This window comes from Heterodontus francisci, chromosome 2 (genome assembly GCF_036365525.1).
Source record: "Heterodontus francisci isolate sHetFra1 chromosome 2, sHetFra1.hap1, whole genome shotgun sequence".
In the NCBI taxonomy this organism is placed as follows: domain Eukaryota; kingdom Metazoa; phylum Chordata; class Chondrichthyes; order Heterodontiformes; family Heterodontidae; genus Heterodontus; species Heterodontus francisci.
Genome location: NC_090372.1, coordinates 44,981,143 through 44,996,598, shown reverse-complemented (window position 1 = coordinate 44,996,598; position 15,456 = coordinate 44,981,143). Strand labels below are relative to the sequence as shown.

Below are 15,456 nucleotides of genomic sequence, written 5' to 3'. Positions count from 1 at the left end.
AAGCATTTCTGTTCTCTGTTGCTTTGTTTTTTTTAAATATTCTTTCATAGATGTGAGCGTCACTGGCATTGCCAGCATTTGTTGCCCATCCCTAATTGTCCTGGAGAAGGTGATGGTGAGCTGCCACCTTGAACCACTGCAATCCATGTGATGTAGGTACACCCACAGTGCTGTTGGGAAGGGAATTCCAGGATTTTGACCCAGCGACAGTGCAGATGAATCAATTACTAGCAACAAACTTAAGGATTCCCTATATGAAAATTGCTTAATTAATGGAAAGCAGTACGGTTTCAAAAGTGACAGGTCATGTCTGACTAACCTCCTTAACTTTTATGAGGGACTAACATTCACAGTGAATGTTTGAAAGCTCTATGATGTATTGCAGTTTTTGGAGAAAATCAAATAAAAGGTTGCTATACAAAGCAGTGGCTATCATAGTTAACACTAAGAGGTGGATAAAGAACTAGTTGAAAGAGGGGAAGCAGCAGCTAATTAGGGGAGTGATCTTGGGTTGGAGAATATACTAAGTAGAGTGTCCAAGGGATCAGTGCTGGAACCCCTAATGTTTCCAATCTGCGCAAACAGTACAGATTCAGAAATACAATGCAAATTCATAGATGATGCTAAATAAAAGTCTGGTGAAGCAACCAACCAACTCTAGAAAAACTAAGCAAAATTTACATATGGGCAGAGGTTGTTCTTCAGCATCAGAAGAAGATATAAGATTATAAAAACTTGAAAGTTTTGAAAGTAGATTGAGGGAAAATCTTGTAGAGATATATAAAATGCTGACTAAAACAGAAAAAAAAGTGCAGAGCACAATTTCAAGTTAAACCCTGATTGCAGGGCAAAGAAAGATAGGAACAGGTGGTAAAATGGAAGTTCAGGACTGATGTCTGAAGCATTTTATACACAGTTACCTTGAATAGTCTGGTTTTGGCAACAGAGGCACAAACTGGGGTCATTTAAGAAACAGATCCTGTAATGGTGGGGGAGAAACAATAGATTTCCTAGGAAGGGTGAACTAGTTGGGTTCAAAACGAACATATATACGCACATACGAATTAGGAGCAGAAGTATGCCACTCGGCCCCTGGAGCCTGCTCTGCCATTCAAGGGCAGCCCCTTATTTTGACTAGTGACCCCTAGTTCTAGATTTTCTCACAGGGGGAAGCATCCTTTCCACATCCACCCTGTCCAGATCCCTCAGGATTTTGTATGTTTCAATCAAGTCACCTCTTGCTGTTCTAAACTCCAGCTGATACAAGCCTAGCCTGTCCAACCTTTCCTCATAAGTCAACCTGCCCATTCCAGATATTAGTCTAGTAAACCTTCTCTGAACTGCTTCCAACGCATTTACATCCTTCCTTAAATAAGGAATAAATGTTCTCCCTGGTTTGCATTTGGTGAATAATTTAGGTTCCGGTAACTCTAATGGAATGTTTTTAAAGCTTTTCTGTGGCAAATAAACTCAACCGTACTTTATTATCCACCTTTTACTGTGATAAAATGGACTTAAAATATCAGGATTTTTGTCGATAATTCTCGTATGTTACCAGAACACCTTTCTATTTAACTTGGTTTCATAACTGTTTTCAATCTTGACTTTCTTCTGATAACCAAATTTATTTACTGCTGATTGTTTCATTTAATTACTGATATATCTATTGTTTGGACCTCTGTTTAGAACATAATGTCCTTATAATGAAGTTTTTGTTTTCGTTGTTGAGCACTACAGGTTAATGATACAATCCAAAAACATTGTATGAAAGAATAGGTATGTCTTGTAAACACTTTTTCAGCCTAAGATGTGGAAAGAACACCAAAACACCAATACATGCCTATAATAAAAGCAAAATACTGCGGATGCTGGAAATCTGAAATAAAAACAAGAAATGCTGGAACCACTCAGCAGGTCTGGCAGCGTCTGTGAAAAGAGAAGTTCCGAAGAAGGGTCACTGACCCGAAACGTTAACTCTGCTTCTCTTTTCACAGATGCTGCCAGACCTGCTGAGTGGTTCCAGCATTTCTTGTTTTTATTACCAATACGTGCCTGTCGCTTTATAAGCATCTTTATGTGATAATTCTGATGAATGAATTTCCTTTTAATTAAAAGGATCAGATAACAAGAAAGAAGGTAGCTGATTGCTATGCTAACAAATTTCTTTTTGACTATGAAAGTAATCATACTCCATGAATTTATAGTGAGTGAATTATCTGTGTGTAAGTAAAATAAATGATTCATTTTATGTAGACATGTGAAACTGTACATGCTTACTATACTCCATATAGGTAGGTATAAGCGTCATTTTAATTGTAGAACATTTCACAGTCAATTGTTCTAATATATACTTTTCAATTATTTGCAAAGCAATAGCAATATGTTTTATATATTTGAATACTTTCCATTTCTTACAGCTCAATTGGAAGCAGATTTTGAAGAGTTAGAGGGTCACTTACTTCACTTGGAGGATATCTGTGAACAGTGTGAACTTGAGCGTTATAAGCAGTTACAGATCCTTCAGTTGGAAAACTACAAGAAGCAAAAGAGGTAACTTAAATTTACTATTATTCAGTTACTCTCTACATTACCAGTATTTTAACCAACTCTGGCAAAAAAAGATTGCAGGAAGATGATCATTTTAAGGTTTCACAGAATAAATATTCTGGCTATCATATGATTTTCTTTGTTTCCCCAATTCTTTTCTGTTTTCTGCTCTAATGCATTCAACACTCTAACAAACTTTGTTGCAGTTACTTCAGTGTGGTTGCTTTCACATACATTGGGTTTGTCTCAAAATAGTCATTTTCTGAAATTTAATCCTGAAACAAAGAAAATGTTTTCTTGGCCTTCTCTGGTAAGTTGTTCCACCAATTTCCCTTCTTGTCCTTGACTTAATACTTTGGGTTCTATAATACCCGAGCTTGTAATTTAGCCATGTGCCTTTGCTATCAGTCTGCCTTGTCTAATTTTAGCAATAGAAAATTGCATCTCTATAGCACTCATTATGTACACTTCACAAGGCAACGTACAGTGAACGGGGACCAGACAAGCATTGAGTCATGGTGGATGAGGATGGATTCTTGAAGGGGGTGAAAGGTTGTCAGTGTGATCTCGGTTCAAAGGATAGGAAGAGATTGATAATGTCAATGATTATGGGATTGATTGGGCGGGTGGGGGTGGTGGGTGGTGGGAAAACACTGGGTCAAGACCTGGAATGGGAGCAAGTGGTAGACTTTATGAAGGAGATATGTTCATTTATAGTGGGGGTGGCAGTGGTGGTGAAGAGAGATGAAGGTGATCTGGAGTAAAGGGCTGGGGTCTTGAGAGGGCAGTTAGCAAGGCATAATGGTTGGAGAAGGCGATGAAGTAGTAGAGCAGATGCCCTCAATTTCAAATGTGAAAAAGTGCATTAATTTGTCTCAGTTGGTGTCTGAATTGAGGATGTAGGTATCAACTGGAGTATTGCATCCAGTTCTGGGTGACACACTTTAGGAAAGATATGAAGGCATTAGAGAGAGTGCAGAAAAGATTCACGAGAATGTGAATCCAGAGATGAGGAACTTCAGTTACTGGATAGATTGGAGACGTTGGGACCGTTTTCCTTGGAGAAGACAAGGTTGAGAGGAGATTTGATAGAGGTGTTCAAAATCATGAGATATCTGGACAGAGTAGATATTGTTTCCATTGGTGGAAGGATTGAGAACAATAGGGCACAGATTTAAGGTAATTGGCAAAAGAAGCAATGGCGTCATAAAAGCATTTTCATGCACGAGTGATTAGGATCTGGAATGCACTACCTGAGTGTCTGGTGGAGCAGGTTCAATCGAGGCATTCAAGAGGAAATTGGATTGTTATCTGAAAAGGAAGAATGTGCAGGGCTACGGGAAGAAGGCAGGGGAGTGGCACTAGGTAAATTACTCTTTTGGAGAGCCAGCGCAGACACGACGGGCCAAATGGCCACCTCCTGTGCTGTAACAATTCTGTGACCAGGACAAAACAATTTGTTGTGAAAAGGAGGAGTTCATCCTGCAGTGCAGGATGATTGGTGTCAGCTGTGGCTCAGTGGGTAGCACTCACGAGGTTTCTGGTCCAAGTCCCAATCCAGGGTTTGAGCACAAAGATCAAGGCTGACTCTCCAGTGCAGTACTGAGGGAGTACTACACTGTCGATGCCATCTTCCAGATGAGATGTTAAACCGAGGCCCGATGTGCCTTCTCGGGTGGACATAAAAGATCCCTTGGCACTATTTTGAAGCAGACCTGGGGAGTTATCCTCAGTGTTCTGGCCAAGATTTGACACACAAAAAATTATCACGTTATTGTTTGTGGGAGTTTTCTATGTGCAATTTTGCTGCCATGTTTCCTACCTTACAACAGTGACTACTCTTCAAAAGTAATTTATTGGCTGTAAAGTGCTTTGAGACATCCGGCGGTCATGAAAAACGCTATATAAACGCAAGTCAGTCTGTCTTTAATCTCAAGAGCACTAAGAGAATTTGCCAGTGCAAGGGGAATGATGATGGCTGTAGTGTGAGAGGAGCCATGGGAATGTGGCACTGTCCAGGTTCTGATGGGGCAAGGACACTAAGCCAGGGTTAAGGCAGTTGTTGAGATCAGTAGGGCATTCATGCCATCCTAGTGGAAGGTTAGAATTAGCAGATGATGAAGCTTGAGAGCAACAACATGCATTTACATAGCAACTTCACAGATGCAAAAGGGGAAAAAATAAATAATTTGTGCGGGAGGGCGGTGTGGGTGACCTGGAGCTTTGGTTTTAAGAAAGGTCGTAAAGGATTAAAAGGTGGAGCGGTAGAAGGGTCTTGGAAGGGAATTCAATAACGTGGGGCTTAGGCAGCTGAAGGCAAGGCTACAAATAGTGGGGTGAGGAAATGAGGGGTTTGGGGGGGTCAGAGACTTGTGGAAGGGTAGCTGGAGGGTGTTTTGTATATAAGGAGCAAGATCTTGAATCGATTTAAACACAAGTATGAGCATTTTAAATTTGAGACTTTAGGAGACCAGGGGCTGGATTTTCTATTCCCCATGATGGCAATGTCGGGTGCAGGCATCCTTTGAAAATGCCGCTCTCGGATGGCTTATCTGTCTTCCAAAGCCTCTGTGACGCTCTGCAGTTTTCAAAGGGAGGGTGGGGGTATCCGGCAGCCTGCATACCTCAATTAACTAGCTGTTAAGCTCGTTGAAGAGCTGGAGGGGGACAGAATGAAATTTTCATAGATAAGAACGGGAAGAGTGAATGGCCTGGGGCACATTAGTGCACAGCTGTCAGGAGCACAGCGCGGAGTCATTATTTATTGTGGCTGCTGATATAAAGTCTTAATACAAAAGGCAAAGTCAAACTGAGATGCACAAAGTTGCCATCGCTTGAGAAGAGAGGATTAATTACCTGATAAGTGAAGGTTTGGGCACTTGTTTGAAGCATAAGGCTGATGGTCTCTGTCCTTCCGCCTGCTCCATTCCGCTAGGCAACAGCAAGCCCAATCATGGATGCCATCTGCCTTTCAGAATCACCCTCCAGATCTATTTCTTCAGTGATGCTGATGCAGCGCATGGTCGGGACCTGGAAATGATCCAGGCATCAGGTGCCTATGTCCCAGAAGTTAGTATAGGTCATTGAGGACAGGGGTGAGGGATGAGTGAGACTTGGTATAATTTTGAATGAGTTGAAGTTGCGAGCTGTCAGGATCAACCTGAGACTGTGGCTGGGGAAGAGATGGAAATGGTGGTAAGGATATGGAGTTTGTGGTGGGGGCCAAAGGTTTTGGCTTCAGTCTTAACAATGTTTAGCTGAAGGAAACTGCAGTTCATTCAAGACTGGATGTTAGACAAGCAAGGCAAACAATGGAGGTGTTGAGGCAATTGGTGCAAGGGTACAGATGAGTGTTGGCCCCATGTCTGCAGATGATGTCACCAAGGGGGTGGCATGTAGGTGAAGAGGGCCAAGCATAGATCCTCAGAAACTCCGGAGGTAACTGTACAGGGGCGGGGTTGCTGGGGGGGTGGGGTGTGGGAAGAGCCATTGCTCAAGATGCTGTAGCTACAATAGGTAAGAGTGAAACCAAGTAAGGACAGTCTCACCTAGCTGGACAACAAAGAAGACATTGGAAGCAAGTGGTGGTGTGGTCAATCGTGTCAAAGACTACATAGAGGCCAAGAGGGGATAATTCACCATGGTTACAGTCTGAGGATGTCATTTTGGTGCGCTGATGGTCAGAAACCTGATTGGCAAGATTCAAGCAAGGCATGGTGGGCATAGATTTGGTAGGTAACAGCATGTTCAAGGACTTTGGAGAGGAAAGTGAAATTGGAGATTGTGGGGTATTTTACAAGGAGAGATGTATTGCGGGTGGGTTTTTTGAGGAGGGGGTAATGGTGACAGTTTTGAAATGAAGGGGGACTGTATCTGAGGAGAGCAAACCATTTACAATGTCAGATAGCATGGATACGAGGAAGGGAAGTTTGGTGGAAAATTGGAATGTTTAACCTCTTGCGCCTCTCTACCCCACCCCCCCCCCCCCCCCCCCCCCAACCACCACCTCTCTCTTCCTTTAAGACACTCCTTAAAACCTACTTCTTTGACTACCTGTCCTCATATCACTGTGGCTCAGTGTCAGACTTTGTATGATGATGTTCCTGTGAAGCACATTGGGATGTTTTTCAATGTTAAAGGTGCTGTATAAATGCAAGTTAGTGGTGCTGTACAAATTGTGGATTAAATTCCACAGCACCATGTACATAGGATGGATACAGTGATTTGGGTGTGGGGAGAGGTGTGATAAATGATGTTGGGGCTGCAGGCAAGGAAAGAGGGATATAAACATTTTCACCATTTCTGAAGATGTTACATTGATAGTAAACCTCCTTAAATTGACAGCTGCCAGACCTCATCAGTCTTGGAGGGTACCATTTCTGAACCAAACACATTCGCTATGAGAGTTGGTGATGGGGCTGAGTGTTCAGAAAATGAAGGTATAACTTAGAAATGGTCTCATTATGGTCTTTGGTGAGGACATAAAACTTCAGAAATTTGAAAATGGACCTTAAATTGTGACGATACATGTTCTAAGTTCCTTTTCCAAAAAGAGATCTGTAACTTCCAACAGAATTGTTCTTGATGAATATTAGTATATGGGACAATTATTCGTTTTTTTTTACACAGCAGTGCTGCTTATCATGAAGCTGTTTATCTCTTTCCCCATCTCCCCAAAAGATTATTGTTGGAGCTACTAATTTGAAAATTAACATTAACTTTTAACTGAATTACCTACTCATGTGAAACACTTTTTTTTGTTTTCAGTTATGGCTCTTTAGACTTGTTTTGCACCACTGCTGCACCTTCCTGACAGCCAGTGTTAACGAGTCCTGCCAATTTTTCATTTGGCTTGCAGCTGACTGAGACCCACATTTGGGGAACCCAGTGGCACTAAAGATGGATCTTATAGAATACAAGAACACATTAAACTGAGAAATTAGGATATGACTAGCAGCTCTTCGCTTGTTGGAACAGGTTGAGATCACATGAGGTTTCATAGGTTGTCAAAATGATACTATCTTGACATGGTTATCTGCTACTTTTTATATATTTCCTTCCTAAATGAGAAGAGAAACTTTGTTTATCTGAAACACTGACTTTGTTGCATTCAATTTATTTGTATTCAAGGTAGGGAATATAATTTCTGCACCTTCATAAATTTAACAAGCTGTATTTTTAGTTTATAGTCAAGCTTTTAATAACCTATGGAGAATAGAAATACTTTGTGGTTAGTAAGGTAGTAATATGACAAATGTTTACTTTTTGACTTTTTCGATAATTGACTTGAACGTTGCAGTAATTCTAAATGACTCATGCACAGATTAATATCTATATTTTATTTTCTTGATAGGAAAAAAATTGAAGCTTTGAAAGGTAGGCTTTCTTTATATTTGACGATCTTGCTTTTGTACCCTGTTACGATGGCCTGGAAACCCATTTCCACAGATTGCTTAAAACATTGAAATAAATATAATTTTACTGTTGGAGGGCAGCTGTTAAACCTAAATTACAACTTAGTAAGTTGTTTTCTTGTATGTTTTTGAAGAGAACATTGAGCAATCATGTTGGGGAAATGGTATGTTTTTCAATTGGGCTCTGGAAGAATGGCTGTCACCGACCGTCTTTTCACCTTGGATAGAGTCTGAGCTGCTATAAATGGGAAAGTTCCTTTGCAAGTACTTTCTCTGCTGGAATTGGCTATTGAGAAGCATGGAGGACTAGTTTTTTTTTCCACTTTCATTGAGGGATACAGTAGAGCAACCTTCTGTCTTGGTCTCTCCGCAAGACACGACAATGGTTTCACTTTGTTTTTGAAAAATGCATGCGCGCTGCATACCTCATCCAAAACTAGCAACATATCTTAACTGGAGTCTGGACTAACATAAAACTTGACTTCCATGGAGAGTAACTACTCAATCAGTTACAGGTTAGGTTTAGTTTTTTGCTAAAACTTTTTTTTGGTTTATTTCAAGTGCATTTTTTTTTACACGTAATGCAACGCGTGCAGTGTTAAATAAGGAAGACAACTTTGAAAAATTAAATGGATGTTTTTCTGCCCTGAAGTAATTTTTATTCTAAGTATACAGAGATGTATGTCTGTTTTATATGTGTGTGTATGTGTATCTATATTTTTATGTATAATATGCCTATATATGTGTATGTTGGATATCTCAATATACGTATGTTGGATATATATATAATTGTACTGGTGATGTCGTAAGGTATAACATTTTGTAAACTTTGTTAGATTGCAGAGTTAATTTAGCAAAAGGTAAATGAGTAAGGTGAGTTTAAATGTACCTGCTTGTGCTCTATGAACTCACGACAGGGATTAACTGGGTACAAAAGGAGCTTCTTGGAATACAATTGGAATTGAGAGTTGTCATTTATCAAAAAACAGTTTTGCAGTTAAGACTTAATGGTATTCCAAAGCTGTGATATGAATGTGGTTTTCATACGGTTCAATGCTTTAGAACGAGATTTACACGATATCATAAACACGAACAATGTAGCCAACATAGTCTTTGCAAAATGTAGTTGCTGCATGAGCTATGCAACTAAATGTTGCATTCTTAATTCTTACATTGGATTTTTACTTGAGTGTAGCTACGTTGTGAAACTTTGCTTTATGTCTTATGTACTTAGTGGAGTATGTAGAATCATCACCTGAACAGTTCTCTAACACGAAGGAAAATCCCTGTCGCTTACCATTATATATTATTTGAACAAGGCATAAAAAAGATTGATTTTGATTTACAAATACAGTTCAGCCTTGCTTTATTAATCCTGAGGGCTTTCATACATAATACAACCTTGTATTCAGAATCTCTAAGAAATCCAAATTTCCAACAAATAGGAGCATAGAACTACAGATGTTTATACAAAATAGGAGGCTATTGGGCCTACTTTGACCAGAGTAGCCCAAAGCCAATCTTACTGCCACACGCTCTCCCCCATAGCCCTGCATCGTCCTCTTCAAAGATACAGTAGTCTCTGCCTCAACCACTCTGTGACAAATCGTTCTATGCTCTAAAATCCAATGTAAAGAATTTTTTCCTAACTTCATTTGATCTTTTAGTGACCATTTTAAATTGACTTTCTCTCCCAACCAAACGAAAGGACCCAGTTGTTCCCCATTCAGTCTATCAAATCCCTTCATAAATTTAAAAGCTTCTATTAAATCTCGTCTTAGCCTTTTCAGCTCAAGTGGCAATAGTCCTATTGTCTCCAGCCCCTCTAGCAATTGTCAGTAGCAGTTTCTGCAGGCAACACACAGAGTGTGCAGATGTCAACTCAGACCTCGCTCAATCAATGCACAGTACTATTAATCCCTGTAACGCCAAAGCTCTTAATTCCTGGACCTCCCCCTAAGCTTCTCTGACCCTAACCCGAGCTGCGGTAACGTTAGCGCAATGCGGGGTAGTTGTGGAGTCAATAGTCACTCTGATTTATAAAACTAAAAATGATACTGGCTTTTTTTGTCTTTGTCTGTATTATCACTTTCAGGGAATTACATATTTGAACCCCTAATTCTCTTTTTATCTGCCTTTCAGCATCATTCTATTGAGTGTTAACTCCTTTCCTTACTTTTCCTCCAAAAATGTATTTCACATTTGCATTAAAATCCTTGTTCCATCTGTCTTCACATTCTACTAACTTTTTTTCACAGTCCTCCTCACTCTCTGACAAATCTCCTACTTCTGTGTCACCAGCATTTTTTCAGATTATATACCTTATATTCAAGTTCAAAGCAGCTTTAAAAAGACGAAAATGGACATTGAGCATATCCAGCACCTCTGTAGGGAGCTAGGATAAGTCATGATAGTTCTCTACATAGATATTACCAGATGTTTCTGAGCTAATTATAATTTGTATTTATATAATCATTTCAGTAATCACAAGTCAAAGTCAAATTAATGCAGTCATTGTTTTGAATAAACTATTTCCTCTCTTTAATTTTATGGTAGGATGGGAATTACATAATCTTTTTGATTAAGTCCCAGGACATACTGTAATTATTTCATGTACCTATACATACCAATTGTTTTATGTGCTGGCATAATTCATAATGTGACAGAAATATTTTTGGAGTGATAAACTTGACAACTCCTACTTTCTTAAAATTTTACGCAACTGCCTCAGTCCTCACTGGAGCCATAAATCAATTGGAAACTCCTGAGTTAATTTTTTTTTAGGCATTGTCATAAAATAATGGAGATTGTATTTGACATACGTAATACATTTGTAAAACGGATACTGGAGATTTCAAAATATTTGATCTCAGTAATTTAGTCATTATCTACCTTGGACTGTTTATTGGCCCTACATTATGTTCCATCATCATCCTTTGATTTCCTTCTTGCTGTGTTTTGTAACATAAATCCTCTTATTATCTGAGGAATATTCCTCTGTTTAGCAACTTCACTGTCCTGTTTGACACTGAGCTGAGCTTCAATCCCCATATCTTATCTGTCACCAAAACTGCCTTTTTCACATCCATAGAATCATAGACCTCTTTACAGCCACGGTCCAAACATGGAAAAAGGGCTTAATTCCAGAGGTGAGGTGAAAGTGACTGTCCCTGACATCAAGGCAGCATCTGATCGAGTGTGGCATCAAGGCGCCCCAATAAAATTGGTCAGTGGGAATCAAGAGGAAAACTGTCCACTGATTGGAGTCTTACCTAGCGCCAAGGAAGATGGTCGCAGTTGTTGGATGCCAATCCTCTCAGCCCCAGGACATCTTCAGCTGCTTCATCAGAAGTGGGATGCTTGTTGGTGATTGCACAGTGTTCCGTTCCATTCGCATCTCTTGAGATAATGATGCAGTCCCTGCCTGTATGCAGAAAGGTCTGGACAATATTCAGGCTTGGGCTAATAAGTGGCAAGTAACATTCGTGCCACACAAGTGTTGGGAAATGACCACCTCCCCTTGACATTCAACAACTTTACCATTACCAAATCCACCCCATCAATGTCCTGGGAGTCAACATTGAAGCTTAACTGGACCAGCCACATATATTGTGGCTACAAGAACAGGTCAGAGGCTGCGTATTTTGTAGTAGATGATTCCCCTCCTGACTCCCCATCATCTGCAAGGCATGTCAGAAGTGTGATGGAATACTGTCCCCTTGCCTGGATGGGTGCAGCTCCAAAAACACTCAGGAAGCTTGACACCATCCAGGACCAAGCAGCCTGCTTGATTGGCACTTCATCCATCACCTTAAACATTCACTCCACCACTGACAGACTGTGTCTGCAGCATATACCATCCAGAAGATGCACTGCAGCAAAGCCTTCCTCAGCAGCACCTCCCAAGCCCAGTACCCCTCCAGACTCTAGTCTAGAACATTAAGGGCAGCAGGTGCATGGAATCACCATCACCTGCAAGTTCCCCTCCAAGTCACATCCCATCCTAACTTGGACATATATCACTCTTCCTTCATTGTAGCTGGGTCAAAATCCTGGAAGTCTCAACCTTATGGCACAGTTGGAGTACCTTCACCACACAGACTGCAGCAGTTCAAGAAGGATGAGCAGTTAATGCTGACCTTGCCACGATGCCCACACAACATGAATAAATATATAAAATGGAATGTACAACTTAAGAGGAAGCCCATCGGGCGAGATTTTACTGGCCCTCGGGTGGCGGGCTAAGGAGGCCGGTGGGGCAGCCGGTAGAGTGCCGGGGAACCATGTCGGAAGGCAGCAGCTCAGCCGGCTCTGGTCAGCTGGCAGCCAATTTAGGCAATTAAAGGCCCCATTAAGGGCCAGTTTCCCAGCACTGAGTGTTTTCCCACCCCCATCATGTGGAGAAGCTGCTGGCTGCACGGAGATTCCTTCCCAGCAGCGTCCCAGGGGGCCATTGCATTCGGAAGCTCCATGACCCAAGGAGGGTTCCCCCGCAGCCCAAAAGCTGCTGCTGGAGGGGTTACCCCTACGATTGCCACAACTTGCCTGCCTAGCCCTGGAAGAGAGAAGAAATTTCCAACTTTCCTGCAAGGGCGCCTCAAAATGGAGGTGTCATCTCATTCTCCATGCAAGTTCTGCAGCACCAGCTCTCTTGGGGCTGCAGAACTGACAGGACTCTGAGCCAGCCCACCATCCTTAATTGGATGGCGGGCCCAGCGTCCAGCAGCAGCCAATTAAGAAGCCGCTGCTGGGAGGATTGCTACTGCCTACCCACGCGGATTCAGGAACCCAAATTTGGTCTGGATGTCAGGACTTAATCCCACAGGTAAAATCCCAGCCATCGAGTTGTGCTGGCTTTCTCCAAGAGCAATCCAGTTAGTCCCACTCCCCTGCCCTTTGTCCACATCTCTGCAATTTTTTTCTCTGTTGAGTATTTATTCAATTCCCTTTTGAAGGCTATTATTGAATCTGAATCCTCCACCTTATCAGGCGTGCGTTCCAAATCCTAACCATTCAAAACATGAAAAGTTTACTAATTTGACCTCTGGTTCTTTTGCCAATCTCTTTAAATCTGTGCCCTCTGGTCATTAACCCTTCAGCCATTGGAAACGGTTTCTCTTTAGTTTATCTAATCCTTTCATGATTTTAAACATCTCTATTAAATCTCTTAGCCTTCTCTGCTGTAAGGAGAAGTTACCACTGCCCCCTTTAACCCCATCTGCTTCTATTTTCTGAGTAACTCTAATATGTGACTTTATCTGATACCTTTTTGAAATTCCATATATAGAACACGTACTGCACTACCATCATTAACTATGTTACTTCATCAAAAGATTCAGTCAGGTTAGTCAGTCACAATTTGTCTTTAACAGATCTGTTCTGGCTGTCCCTTATTAACCCATACTTCTCGAAATGTCCTTGACAATAGTCTGTAGTAGTTCTGCTACCACTGGCTTGTACTTACCAGGTTTATACCTCCCTTTTTGAACAGGGAAGTAACATTTTCAATCCTCCAGTGCTCTGTCACCACTCCTATATCCAAGGATGATTGAAAAATTATGGTCAGAGCTTCTGCTATCTCCAACCTTATTTCCCTCAATAACCTCAGAAGCATCTCATCTGGATCCAATGGCTTGTTAACTTGGAGTGATGACAACCTATTCAGCACCTCGTCTATCTATTTTATCCCATCCAATATCTCTACTCCCTCCTCTACTGTAACATTAACTTCATCCTCCTCTTTAGTGAAAACAGATGTAAAGTACTCTTTTAGTACCTCAGTCATAACCTCTGCTTCCACAAGATAATTTCTTGTCCCTAATAAGCCCACCCACCATTCCTTTAACTATCAGTTTACTTTTTATGTTTATAAAATACTTTTAATTTTCCTCTAATGCAACCTGCCAATCCATACTTTTACTTTGCTTTTCTTGTATCCTTTTTTAATTTTCCGCAGCAGTCTCTCTATGCTTCATTTTCTACTGTATTCTGTACCTGGCATTTGTTGGAACCTTTTTTCTCTCTTACTTTAACCTCTTGCCTGTATCATCCAGGGAGCTCTAGCTTTTGATGCCCTACATTTCCTCCTTAAGGGGATATGCTTGATTTGTACCTGAATTATTTCTGCCTTGAAGGCCTGCCATTGCTCATTGATTGTTTTCCAGTCTTTGTTTCTAGTCCACCTGTACTAGATCCCATCTCAAAGTATGGAAATAGGGCTCTCTCCCAGTTGGGTATTTTTACTTTTGATCTTTCTTGTCTTGTCCCTTTCCGCAACTCCTTTAAAACTAATTACATTATGATTGCTATTATCGGGCGGCGCAGTGGTTAGCACTGCAGACTCACAGCTCCAGCGACCCGGGTTCAGTTCTGGGTACTGCCTGGAGTTTGCAAGTTCTCCCTGTGACCGCGTGGGTTTCCGCCGGGTGCTCCGGTTACCTCCCACAGCCAAAGACTTGCAGGTTGATAGGTAAACTGGCCATTATAAATTGCCCCTAATGTAGGTAGGTGGTGGGGATGTGGTAGGGAATATGGGATTAATGTAGGATTAGTATAAATGGGTGGTTGTTGGCCGGCACAGACTTGGTGGGCCAAAGGGCCTGTTTTCAGTGCTGTATCTGTCTATGACTCTGTGACTCTATCCAGATTTTCTCCTACTGCAAAACACCCCACTTCATTCCGCAGAGCTGGATCCAGCATTGTTTCCTTCCTCATTGGGCTCGAAACGTACTGATTAAGAACATTTTCTTGTAGACACTTAAGGAATTTGTCACCCTCCTTGCCCTTTATGCTGTTTTGCTCCAGTCTTTATTAGGGTGATTGAAATCCCCTACTATTGCTGCACTATTATTTTTACATTTCTCTGCAATTTGCCAACAGATTTTTCTCCACCATATCTTTCTATATATTTGGGGGAACATCACCTGCTCCCATTCCACTGTAGCTGAAACTCTCATTTATATCTTAGCACTGCAAGCTTAATTTCTCAAATGTGATCATGAGTTTCCTAAGATTTAACCTCCAAGTTGTCCAAAACTCTCCTCCTCACACCCTATCCTGTATTGGGACTCATTATCTATGACCGCTGACATTTGCTATCTGCCCATTCCCTTGTATATTGCTTTAAAATTGATGTCACTTGAAAATTCCTACATGGTTTTGCCCCAATTTCCATCTCTGATTCCCCCATCCTTATGCCTAAGCTGTTACCCTTCACTCTTTCAGCTAGCTTACTGTGCATTTTTTCCTCTCCTACAGTTGCACCACATCAGTGCTAGAGCCTTCAGGTAGCACTCCCTACACTCAGGTTTCTTCCTGATCCCTTCCACCATACGTACATCTCTCCCTATCTTCAAAAGCCTCCTTAGAACCTCTCTGTTCAATCATGCCTTTGTTTACTTCCCATAATGCTAACACCTGCTCATTTTCATATCTTTGCAGAATGCATTTTGCTACATTGAAAGGAACTAATAAGTGCAAGTTATCTATTGCACCA

General features: G+C 41.2%; 1 protein-coding gene across 2 annotated transcripts in view; it reads left to right on the top strand.

The window, feature by feature from the left end:
• The window catches only part of LOC137384137 (dysbindin-like), a 313,146-nt gene that overhangs the window by 167,047 nt on the left and 130,643 nt on the right, over positions 1–15,456 (top strand). For both annotated transcript variants that reach the window (XM_068057754.1, XM_068057752.1), the window contains exons 6-7: positions 2,418–2,550; positions 7,901–7,923. In XM_068057754.1, coding sequence (XP_067913855.1) covers positions 2,418–2,550; positions 7,901–7,923 — 156 coding nt within the window. The remainder of the gene's footprint in view (positions 1–2,417; positions 2,551–7,900; positions 7,924–15,456) is intronic.